Source organism: Pipistrellus kuhlii, unplaced genomic scaffold (genome assembly GCF_014108245.1).
Source record: "Pipistrellus kuhlii isolate mPipKuh1 unplaced genomic scaffold, mPipKuh1.p scaffold_m20_p_40, whole genome shotgun sequence".
Lineage (NCBI taxonomy): Eukaryota > Metazoa > Chordata > Mammalia > Chiroptera > Vespertilionidae > Pipistrellus > Pipistrellus kuhlii.
This window is the reverse complement of record NW_023425541.1, coordinates 4,242,134-4,254,695: the sequence shown is the minus strand read 5'-3', so window position 1 is coordinate 4,254,695 and position 12,562 is coordinate 4,242,134. Positions and strand designations below refer to the sequence as shown.

Below are 12,562 nucleotides of genomic sequence, written 5' to 3'. Positions count from 1 at the left end.
CTCCCCCCACCCCCATTCCCTCTGGAACCACACTGTTGTGTCTATGGGTTATGCATATATGTTCTTTGGCTAACTCCTTCACCTTTTTTCATCCAGTCCCCTCCTCCTCTCTGACAGCAATTTTGCATTTAAAAACCCACAATGACATAGTTAATAAAATACAAGGATTATTCAATACCTTTTAAACAAATAAACAGAATGTATAAGACATATTCAGTGTTCCATACAATTTTATTTTCTGCCTTCAACCATAATAATATGGTATCCAAATTTTGTCTTAACTGGAGGGTCTGTAAACACAGGCTTGTCAAGCCCACTCACAGGCAATGCAAATGCTGCTTCTTGAAATGGTCCCACCATGGAACCTCTGGTCATCCAACCCAAGTCGCCCTGAAAAACCCAAAAGATATGTGATGCCAAGAGGCTCTGAAGAGAGAACAGTTCTACTGTAGCTTGAATGCTAAGGTTTCTGAATTATTCATGTGGACTGTAAAGAAATAGGCTAGACAAGTACAAATGGATGGACGAGGTCCAGCCTGCACTGAACATACAAGCACTCACAATGCTGCTGGGTATTTGTCAGAATAAGTTTGGTCATGCCAAGATTTAGATATAGGTGACCTATATTCATCTGTCCACAAGTTGGACATTTCTGTTTTAAAATCTTTAAACCAGGACATCCTAAAATTAATAGCATAACATAGCAATAACCCCTACTGCTGGGGGAAAGATCATTGTAAATGGTAATAGCGCCATACCCCTTGCCTGGCTTTATCTTCACTATATTGTGTGGCCACTTCATTGAATCTCATTCCAGACTTTAACTTTTCCAAGGCTTCCATGATTTTTCCATGTTTTTCACACAAAATGTGTCTGACCTACAAGGAAAAAAGTATATTCACATAATACCTGGAGATGCAAACCATTCATTTATTCACAGTACAGCAGTCATGTCTGGATTACCCACACTAGTGAAAAATCACATTAGCTCATGGCAATGGGAAATTCTAGAAGTCTGCCCACTTGGGGCAATGAACAGAAACCCATTTTGCATAACAGGATAGTATCTTTGGACCCCAATTTACATGGAAAACAGGCACCTGGCTATGGGAAGCTCCTATCTTTACCAGGTACCTCAATGGTAACAGGAAGAAGAAACACGATAATGGTTGAGATTTGGGGTCCTGGAGTCAAATCCCAACTCTGCTGTGAGGCCGTAGGCATGTCTTTAAACCTCTGTTTTCCTCATTTGTGCACTGAGATAATAAAAGTACTTATGTGTCCTCATAGGTTTGTGAAGATTGAGATTCTGTAGCTAGCATTCAATAAATGCTATTATTTCATCAGAGTGGGGATGATTTGAAAAAACCCCACAAGGAAATACTTTTATTAATTTTAGAGAGAGTAAGGGAGGGAAGGGTGGGAGAGAGGGAGGGAGGGAGGGAGAGAGGGAGGGAGGGAGGGAGGGAGAGAGAGAGAAAGAGAGAGAGACACATCGACCAGCTTCCTCCTACACGTGCCTTGACCAAGGATTGAACCACACCTGGGTATGTGCCCTGACTGGGAACTGAACCTGAAATCTTCAGTGTATGGGACAAGGCCCCAATCAACTGAGCCACACCAGCCAGGGCACCACTAAGAAATACTTTTTACCAAAAGAGGCCCAATGTATAAAGCCTCCCCACAATTCAACACTTTGAATAAGTATCTTATGTTGACTATTAACCCTTTGTATGCCATAAGCATCTATAGATGTGAGATAAAAGTGTCTTTGGATGCATATCAGTTAACTGATTAAGAATACTCAACCTCATAGAAGTAATGAAATTTTATATATATATATATATATATATATATATATATATATAAAATCCTAAGCAACCATTACAACTGAATGACCAGAACAACTGAATGACCAATTGCTATGATATGCACTGACCACCAGGGGGCAGAAGCTCAATGCAGGAGCTGTCCCTTGGTGGTCCCACAGTGGGAACACCACTCAACTAACCAACCCACCCTGGCACCCCCAGCTCAGCCACAGCCACTCATTCCCCCAGGCACCAATGGACCAGTGCCATCTACACGATCTTGATGGCGCCACTGGCCTTCTGGAAGTTGCCCTTGGGCACCATGGCCACTTTCCCTCCCTAGACAGTCCACAAGGAAGGATATGAAAGTGGCCTCCAGGTGGCTCCCGACGATGGTGCAAACGCCAGTGGGACAGATCCAGATCTCATGCTGGCAAGAGCATCCCACTGCCCACCTGGAGGGCCCCACCCCCCAGGACCCCACCCATGCATGAATTTATGCACTGGGCATCTAAAGCCATGTTGTTGTTGTTGTTGTTGTTTTTTAATATATCCTTAAAAATGATTCTGTCAAGATATGTTTTACAGGATTTCTCATTTCCTATTCAAAGAGAATCTGTTATTTGTTTCATATTGTAGGTGATACACTGGGGTGGGGCTAAAGGTGTCTGCCTTATAAATTTAGACACAAGCAAACCAAGGTTGACCTCATGGTTCGACTACTAAAAATGGGGATGAGAAGATTCTAGACCCACAGGAATACCTTCATGACTAGAGGAGCTGCACAGGACATAGGAACACAGCAAAGGAAAGAATGTGTCAAAAAGCAGGGCTCAGAGTGGCAAACTTCTATAGAATATGTCTAGCAATGTCTAGGAGAGACAGGAATAAGTGATCTGGATACTAGGACTGTTCATTAGACCTCACTCAATCTGGCTAAAACAGCTTCTAGACTGCCCACCCACCCCCTGCACCTTTTCTGCTTCCACATTTCCAAACCAATCTTCTGGTTCAATTACTGCGAAGGTGCACACAACATTCATGATCACAGAATGGGGATACCGCTTGCCATTTTATATTTGAACTTATGGCCAGTCATACAAAATTCACCCATGGGGGGGGTTGTCCCTCAGCCCGGCCTGCACCCTCTCCAATCTGGGGCCTCATGGGGGACATCCCTACAATCCGGGACTGCTGGCTCCGAACTACTCACCTGCCTGCCTGCCTGCTCACCCCTAACCATTCACCTGCCTACCTGCCTGCTCACTCCTAACCACTCTGCCTGCCAGCCTTCTCACCCCTAACTGCCCTCCCCATGAGCCTGCCCCCAACTGCCCCCCCCCACCAGCCTAATCACCCCCAACTGCACCCCTTGCTGGCCTTCTTGCCCCCAACTGCCCCCCCCTCTTGGCCTGATCACCTCTAGTCGCCTCTGCCTTGGCCCTGCCACCATGGCTTTGTCCAGAAGGACATCCAGAAGGTCTCCTGGTCTAATTCAAATATTACACTTTTATTAGTATAGATATACATATTCTGATTTGGACAGTTTGACAGATTAGACATAATGAGCACCTGTGGGGTTTGCAAGTATGATTGACCAACTGGCAACGATATAAAACTAGCATCGCAGAAGAGTGCGAAGCTATAGAGAGAATTTTGGAGCAATCAGCATGGAGGGAGTAGCTGATGCTACAGAAGGTGATGCTGTGACCCAGGGAGGATAAGTAGAATGGGATGAGAAGGAGAAAAGGCTAAATACATCCTTGGAGGATATCAATATTTGAGCAATAAGCAAAAAAAGAAGCTCAACAAGCACAATAAAAAGGAAGGTCCAGGTGGGTGGGAGAGGAAGATGTGTTGACAGGAACCAAGGTATGAGAAAGTTTCAAAGAAAAAATGGTCAACATGTTAAATGCTGCAGAGTAGTCAGGTAAGAAGCACAATCAGTTTAGCAGTGAGTGATCGGTGACCTTAGCAAAAGTAGTTTTGGAAGATTGGTAATGTGCAGAAGCCAGAATGCAGCAGGCTGACGGAGGAAGGTAATGGGAAATGGGAAGGGGATGCATATAGAGTTCTCCCTCAACTGAGTTACAAAAGGAGAAAGGGCTCTGGTCAGAGGAAAAGGATCACAGACATGTATATATTTTAAAGATCACTGAGTGTACTTTTCAGAATGGAGGGGAAGAGGGAAATGTTTAAGACAAAGCAAAGAGAGTGGGTGGAGATAAATGAAAGAGCAAGGTTTGGCATTCAGAGTACTATCTGAAAAACAAGTGGCCTCAAAGGAAAAAAGGGAAGGAGAGAGTGGAAGAGCGATACAGGTGAAGATAATTTTGTTGATAGGGGGCTGGAAAGCCAATGAGTTCTGGACTCACCATCTGTTTCTTGTGAAAATTATAACAATATTTAAAAATTACTGAGTCCCTGCAAAAAAAATGAAACTAGACCACCAACTTATACCATGCATAAAAATAAACTCAAAAATGGATAAAAGACTTGTAAGTCAGAAAACCATAAAAATCCTAGAAGAAAGCATAGGAAGCAAAATCTCAGACAATATGCTTATGGATACATCTCCTAGGGCAGTGGTCGACAAACTCAGAGCCAAATATCAATGGTACAATGATTGAAATTTCTTTTGAGAGACAAATTTTTTAAACTTAAACTTCTTCTAATGCGTCTTCAAAATAGACTCTCCCAGGCCGTGGTATTTTGTGGAAGAGTCACACTCAAGGGGCCAAAGAGCCACATGTGGCTTGCGAGCTACAGTTTGTCAACCACGGTCCTAGGACAAAGGAAACTAAGGAGAAAAGAAATAAACGGGGCTACATCGAAATAAAAAGCTTCTTCACAGCAAAAGAATCCATTAATAAAACAAAAAGAGAGTCCACTGTATGGTACAATATATTTGGCAATGATACATCTGATAAAGGGTTAATATCCAAAATACATAAGGACCTCATACATCTTAACAAAAGGAAAACAAACAACACAGTTAAAAAGTGAACTAAGCCAGGCAATGAAAGAAAAATGCCACATGATCTCACTCATTTATGGAAAATAAAGAACATTATAACCTGATGAACAAAAAGATAGATACAGAGGCAATAAAGCACCAAACAGATGGTCAAATTACAGCGGGAAGGCTGGGGAGTGTTGGGGAGGAGGGGAAATAGATCAACCGAAGGACATGTATGCATGCATATAAGCATAACAAATGGACACAAGACACAGGGGGTGGGATGAGGGCATGTGGCTAGGGGAAAGTCAAAAGGGAAAAAAAAGGATATATATGTACTACTACATGTAATACTTTAAAGAATAAAAAATTTTTTTTTAATAAAAATGGGCAAAGGACCTAAATAGACACTTTTCCAAAGCAGACATACAGATGGCCAAGAGACATGAAAAAATACTCAAAGTCACTGATCATTAGAGAGATGCACCTCACACCTGCCAGAATGGCTATCATCAAGAAATAACAAGTGCTGATGAGGATGTGGAGAAAAGGGAACCCTCGTGCACTGCTAGTGGGAATGCAGACTGGTGCAGCCATTATTGAAAACAGTATGGAGTTTCCTCAAACACTTAAATATGAATTGCCATTTGACACAGGGATCCCACTTGCAGGAATATATCCTAAGAAACCTGAAATAGCAATCAGAAAGAATGTATGCACCCCTATGTTCATAGCAGCACAATTTACAGTAGCTAAGATCTGGAAACAGCCCAGGTGCCCATCAGAAGATGGCATACTGGAGACCAATATGCCAGCCCTCCTTAAGCCCAACATTACTTGTCTTCCCAACCATTTTATAACAATGGCCACTTCTTCAGCTGACCACCTGATTGAAGTAGCTGGTTTGTATTTAGAAGGCCATGTTTTATAAAAACATATCTTTGGATACCAAATGCCACTTCATGAGTTGGAAGTCCATGTGAAAATGGAGATCAACTACAGAAAAGCAGATTCATGTCTCCCATCTTATCCCCTCTAGAAAAGTGGGAAGAATGGCCCTCACTATTTATATTATTTCTCCCTGTCCCCTGCTCTCTCTCTCTCTCTCTGGTTGCATGTATATGGTTGGATTTATATGATATAATTTCACTAATCATACAGTGATAAAATTTAATTCTTTGCCTAACTGCTCCCAACTAGACGGGGATAACAGAAACAGTATCTCTCTCTCTCTCTCTCTTTAAATATATTTTATTGATTTTTTTACAGAGAAGAAGGGAGAGAGATAGAGTTGGAAACATTGTTGAGAAAGAAACATCGATCAGCTGCCTCCTGCACACCTCCTACTGGGGACGTGCCTGCAACCACGGTACATGCCCTTCACCGGGATCGAACCTGGGACCTTTCAGTCTGCAGGCCGAAGCTCTATCCACTGAGCCAAACCGGGTCAGAAACAATCTCTTATCTGTTTTTTTTTTTTAATATGTTTTTATTGATTTCAGAGAAAGGGGGAGGGAGAGAGAAATATCAATGAGAAATATTGATGGGCTGCCTCCTGCATGCCCCCTACTGTGGATTGAGCCCACAACTCAAGCATATGCCCTGACCAAGAATCGAACCTGTGACCTCCTGGTGCATGAGATGACACAATCAACTGAGCCACACCAGCTGAGCTGTTTGTTTTTTAATACCCAGAACTTAGTGCACTGCTTGGCATAGGCCAGATGTGACTAAATCCTTGTTGAATGAATGATTCAAAGTATGGGATCCTGACTGAAACATGGAAAATGGCCTGTTAAACAGTACTAAGTAGTATAGTTTTGTTTGTAGATTATATTTTACCAGGGCAGACACTCCTCTGAAATTTGGTCAAGCTCTTCAAGTAATTATTTGCGATTGTCTCCCACCTCCATTTTCATGGTCAGAGTCCTGGCTTTTAGCTCACCAGCAGGGTAGCTATCTAGTGAAACCTGTGCCTCTGCCTATTTACCTAAGCTTTTGGTTTTATAAGATATTTTATCCTAAAAATTCATTCATTCACTTACCGGTAAGATCTAACTTAATACATTTAAGAAACAATACTAAAGTATGAAGACATTCTGGATGTCTGAGAAAGCATTTGAAAAATATTTAAAAGAAATTACTTTTCATAAGTGAGATTGGTCTATAGTTTCCAATTTTGTGTTATCTTGCTTTTATATCAGTGGCTTATCTATGGCTACTCTCTTAGAATGAGTTAATTAAACTCTCTTTTCATTTTATGTGCACCAAAATAACACATGTACATATATTATTCATATTTAACATGGGTGGGGGGGAAAGGAACCAGTAACTCACCTTTACTGCATTGCCACCACCTTTGGGACCCTGAGACTTCTTGTCAGAACTATCACTCCCAGATGCTGCTCCTCCTTTAGAGAAGAGATAATAGGTACTCATTTAAACTGCACCTTGATATTTACAGAAAGGTCCAACACATCAGGAGTTGATGCTTCTGTCATAGCACCAAACTTCAAAAGGGAACTCTGCCAGATACTTTAACTACATCAAGCTAAATTCATTTGACTCACCTCTCTTAAAATAGGAAATGTGTGCCCTATGTAAACCCTTCACTGAAAAATAGATACAAGGTGAGGATGTTAATGGTTGAATAAGAGTGCCGGAAGCCTGGTTTTAAATCCTGCCTTCTAGACTTACAAACCCCTGTGCTCTTGTAAGATTTTCAAAAGCACTGCAACTATGTATTTGAGTGCTCATAACTCCAATATGCAAAATATCCAAGAATATATTTTAAAGATAATATTTCCCACTACCCACATTTGGCTTAAATAATTCATTTATGTCCAAATTCCCAGAGTCTACTATATTGCCTACTTGATAGCTTCCTAAGAAAAGTTATTGGTATTCAGATTAACAACCACTGGCAGAAACTTACATTTCACTAGTATATCATTTTACTACAATGTCAACTTCTATGACGATGGCAGTATACTTACGCTAGAGCCTCATGTTCCTGAGAACTATTGCTGGAATAAATGTTCAGTTAAATAAACATTTCCTAAGTAACTACTAAGTTCCAGGCACTGGGAATACAAAGATGAACAAGACACAGTACCTTCTTTCAGGGAGCTCATTTGCCCTCAGATATGTAAACAGATAATTTCTGAGGATGATCTATGTTCTATGGACAGGGAAGCACAGCAGGACATTTTAGTCACTCAGGAGAGGTTTCCTGGATGTATAGGCACTGATGAGGTAAAGAAAGAACAAAGGAGATACTCCAAAGTGAAAAACTGCATAGTATTTTGGAAACTATGGATAAAGCCCAATCTGAGATGGGAATGCTGTGAGATGAGCCCAGGGGAAGTGGCTGATGGTTAGAGCATGAGGGCCTTTAGGCCCAATTAAGAAACTTGGAATTTATCCTAGAAGTAACAGGGAGCCCTTGAAATGTTTTAATCAGGAGGTTCCATCTTACTCATTTCTCCAGTGTCTAGCAGAGTGCCTCGCACATAACAGCTGTTCAAAAAATTTCAACTAAACTGAGAACCCCAAATACTGTTCTGACCACTAAATGCCTAAGAACATATTATTGTTAAAGGAGTTTTATTACAGCAAACTCTTAACTGGGTTTGCTGTATATTCACTGTTGAGCAATGATGCCTTCCAGTAACTCTATCCTCTCTCCCATTGGATACTGTCATCTTCTGACTGCCATTTCCCTCCCTTTGATTGACTGAGGACTTTGGCAGCAGCTTCAGGCTTCCTTTCCACTCTCATTCCTGCCATTATCTTAGATGATCTCACCATCTACACTAAGGAATCACCCAAAAACCTAACCTCACACTTCTGGACCCCCCCCCCCCCCCCCCCCCCCCCCCCCCCCCCCCCCGAACGCTCAAGTCTTCCACTCCAGGCCACCTGTTCCCAGAAGCACAGGATGAAACTGTGCCTCTCAGAACTAGTAGTTCAGTCTCTGGCTACAACTTCCAATTCTGGCTTTCTCATGTCTCATTCCCACAACACTGACTCTTCGTCTTCACAGAAACCACTCCTACTTCCAGTTCCTTTATCCAGCTATGTTCCTCTGCATTATCAGATTTCTTCCCTTCCCACTCTGGATACCACGATCTGAACTTGATATCTTCCCACTAGCACCCTTAATCCTCTTGTATTGCTAGCCTTCTATTATCATTGTCCAACAAAACCTCAACCTCGGCTCAAAGCTACACCTCTTTTCAATCGTATGTTGTGCCTGTTGCTCGGTACTAGGTAAATCATGACTGTGTAGAATGTGTACTCTACAAATTCATAGCCTTCAATCTTAGGCTTTCGGCCCTCAGGGAATCCCCTTTATTAGTATTTTATTCCCTCTCCTATCACCTTCTGTGACCATTCCAAACTTTTACCTCTAAAGATCCCTACTCAGTCCTTGCCCCTCAGGCTTAAAACTTACCCTTACCTTCCACTTTACTAATAAATTGAGGCATTAAGTATGATCTCTTACAAACTCGGCCCCTTCCCCCTCTTTGGCTCCAATTTTTACAACACCCCCCCCCCCCCCCACATCGCTTTTCTTGTGACCTCAAGCATCAGGTGTCTCTTCTCCTCTTCAAAGCTCAACTGCTCCTCTTTCCTGGGTCCAATTTTTTTTTTCTTAAATCTCATTCTTCCGTACCTTTGCCTCTAATTCAACCTTCACATCGGCCTCATTTCCAAGTTTTCCCCAAACAAAACTTTCTCTTAGTCCTTTGTCCTCTTCTACCTACCATCTAATTTCCATGATTTTTAAATTAAAGCTTTCCTGAGAAGTCCACACTGATTGTCCCTCATCACCTCGAGGCCAGTCACTGACCACCCATCTCGGGCCCCGGGGGTCTCTGGTCAGCTCCTTCCCCTCGCTTCCCATTTAACCGTATTCTCCCTGGTTGCTTTGTCTGTTCTACCTTTTCCACCCTTTCCAGAACCGCCTTTTCCTTTGGGAGGCATCTAGGAAGCTTGATGTTGATTGAACTCTCAACTGTACTGGTTGCCTCACAAAGCCCCTTCAGGTCCTTCGGGCCTGTCCTATACAAATGCCTGTAAGCGGCATCACAACTGACCGTTTTTACTGCGGCTCCGGGAGCAGGCATATCTTGGGGCAGACACAGTCCTTTGGCTCTCGAACCAATGGGACTGAAGATGATTGACCAATAAGAAGCTTGGGCTGGCGGGGCCGGAGGTCACAGGTAAAGCTAGGCAGGAAGCCCCGCCTCTGCTCTGTAAGTTCCTTCTTTCTCACGCCCTTGTTTGTGCCTGCTCCCCAACTTCCCCGCCCCCTCCATTTTCCCCCTCCCCCTCCCCCAGTGCGCCCCCCCCTCCCGTCACGCGTGCGTAGTAGAAGCCTTGGGCCTCTGCAGTCCCTAGGCGCCGGGTGTAACCAATCCCTTGTGGCCTCCTCCAGACAAAAGGAAAGCAGGAAGAGCCTCCGTGGCCGCTCCCTCCTCCTGCTCTCTAGTATACACAAGTCCTGCCTCCCTTGAGGTTTTAAATTTTATTTTGCAGCTGTAGCTGATTGGGTTCACAAGGTAGTTTTCAAAAAAGGCTATCAACCTCTCTGCCTCCTGCAGAACTCTGTCATGGAGAAATATTGAAAGCAGTCTCATTGTCCATCAGTAGGACATTGCTTAAATAAATAATGTTTCAGCCACAGTAAAGGATATTTGCCATTTACAATACAGACATAGGAAATGGCCTTAAGAATACAGACCAAGCTATAGAATATTTCTCTTTTTAAAGTATATAGTGTTTCTTTATTTAAATAAATAAAAAATCCTTAGTCATGTGAGCAAATCAAATTAATGAATTTCAACTATTAAATCATTGATTGCTAGACAAGTCTTAGGTTCATCTGCTTTTGGCTTTTTATTGCATAAAGTCTGTAAAATGAATTTGGAACTGTTGATGTAATGTCTTGTGCTTTGTTGAAGGTGTGTTTCTTGAGCAGAATGTTTAAAATATAAAAGTCAATCTAAGGGAAAAAGTATATAGCGTAGCATATAATATATGCATTAAAGGACAGGAAGGCTACCCAGTAAAATGTGACCAGTGGTGCTAGCACAGGTAGTTGTGTATTTTCCAAAATTACTATAATGGTGCAGCATAATATAATAGTTAAAAGCCGGGATTCTTGCTTTAAATTCCTGCTGCACTATCTGGCTACTAGCTCTGTGACCTTGAAGTTACCGCACTTCTCTGGCTCAGTTTCATCATCTGTAAAATGGAGTTCATGATAATAGTACACATTTAGTGGGTGTTAAGAGAATTAAATAAGTTCATATTTTTAAAACACATAAAACAATCACTAGTTCATAGAGCTCAAGATAAATGAGTTTTGAATTTGTGCCCAAACACTGTCTCCCCTTACCCACAACTCCCATATATACGGTTAGAGCTTTTCCTCCATTCTGCAAGATAGCTATGCCAGCTTCCACTGCCAGTTAGAACCTAGAGTTCTAGCTCAGAGTTCAGTTTTTGAGAGAGCCTTTTTGGACTTGAGATGCTTTATCCTTAGACCTGTGGGTCAGGTATTTCTGAGATCATGCCCACCTCCAACTCATACATAATAAGCAACCTTCTCATGCTGTGCTGCTGTGATTTCTGGACACAGCACATCTTGGGCACACCTTGTTTCAGATTGGGGAACACACTCAGCATAGAAGGGGTCATTGCTCCCCCACTTCTTAGGAGGATACCACAGGCTCCATGTATTGACTTGGTAAGTCTAGCTGGGAGATGTGGAATGGGCTTTGATAATGACATGTTCATCAGCTCATTTGGAGCCCCGAAGCACCTTTACTTCTGAGTTTTCATAGGAAACAGCCTTTCCTGCAACCACTGATTATGGCAGTCTTGGAGTGGGAACGAAGCAGAGTTCAGATCCCAGTGAAGAACCCAGTGTTCAATGGTTGATGTGCCAGGCAAATGCTTAGTATATGAAACAATTGTGAGAGCTCTGTGTATTTTAGCAGATAACAGCAATAACAGCAATAAGCAAGCCTGTGCAAGTGGCTGAATTTGCCCAAAGCAGTGCCTAAAGGCCCATAGCTCAAAGGAGTGAAGGATAGATACACTTATGCTGGGGGTTCAGGGTTAAAAGCACTTCAAAGACAGATACAAAATCATGCTTTTAGTTTCAGCTAAACTATGTAGTATTCATCGTAAAAATGGGGAGGGAAATGTAATAAAATCTTAAGTGTTAGTTCTGGAATATCAGTTGGTGACTATTTTTCATTTTTTTCCGTTTATATTATGTTTATGTCAACTGACATGGTTTTTCCCCCCAAGAAAAAGGGCAATAAACATTATTTGTAAAACAAACAACAACAAAAAAGTTTCTATATAGGGTTAAGTCTGAACCAGTCTGGTAGGCCGACTGTGGAGGAGTCTGTGGAGCAGAGTGAACATAAGATCAGGCAGGGGGCAGAGAGGAGAAAACTTCAGCCTTGAAACCATGGTAATGACTGCAGAAGTATGTACAATGAATCAGAGCCAGGAATGGCTGCCAGTTGTATTTTCTTTTTATTTTATTTTATATTTTTATTGATTTCAGAGAGGAAGGGAGAGGGAGAGAGAGAGAGAGAGAGAAACATCAATGATGAGAGAATATAATTGACCGGCTGCCTCCTGCAACCTGGGGATTGAGCCTGCAACCTGTGCATGTGTCCTTGACTGGAATCGAACCCGGGACCCTCCAATCCACAGTCCAACGCTCTAGCCACTGAGCCAAGCCAGCCAGGGCCCAGTTATATTT

At 42.4% G+C, this 12,562-nt stretch overlaps 1 protein-coding gene across 2 annotated transcripts; it reads right to left on the bottom strand.

Moving 5' to 3' along the window:
- Window positions 1-212: 212 nt before the first annotated feature.
- On the bottom strand, window positions 213-9,866 carry PIN4 (peptidylprolyl cis/trans isomerase, NIMA-interacting 4). Of its 2 annotated transcripts, none has more exons than XM_036411569.1 (4): window positions 9,717-9,866; window positions 7,108-7,181; window positions 759-878; window positions 213-390 (listed from the first exon to the last, which is right to left on the bottom strand). In XM_036411569.1, exons 1-4 carry the CDS (start codon window positions 9,757-9,759, stop codon window positions 232-234), a joined length of 396 nt encoding a protein of 131 aa, XP_036267462.1. In that variant the 5' UTR covers window positions 9,760-9,866; the 3' UTR covers window positions 213-231. The 2 variants fall into 2 exon arrangements, with proteins under 2 accessions (XP_036267462.1, XP_045427877.1); XM_045571921.1 differs by having other exon boundaries at window positions 9,607-9,723.
- Between the last annotated feature and the right edge of the window lie 2,696 nt (window positions 9,867-12,562).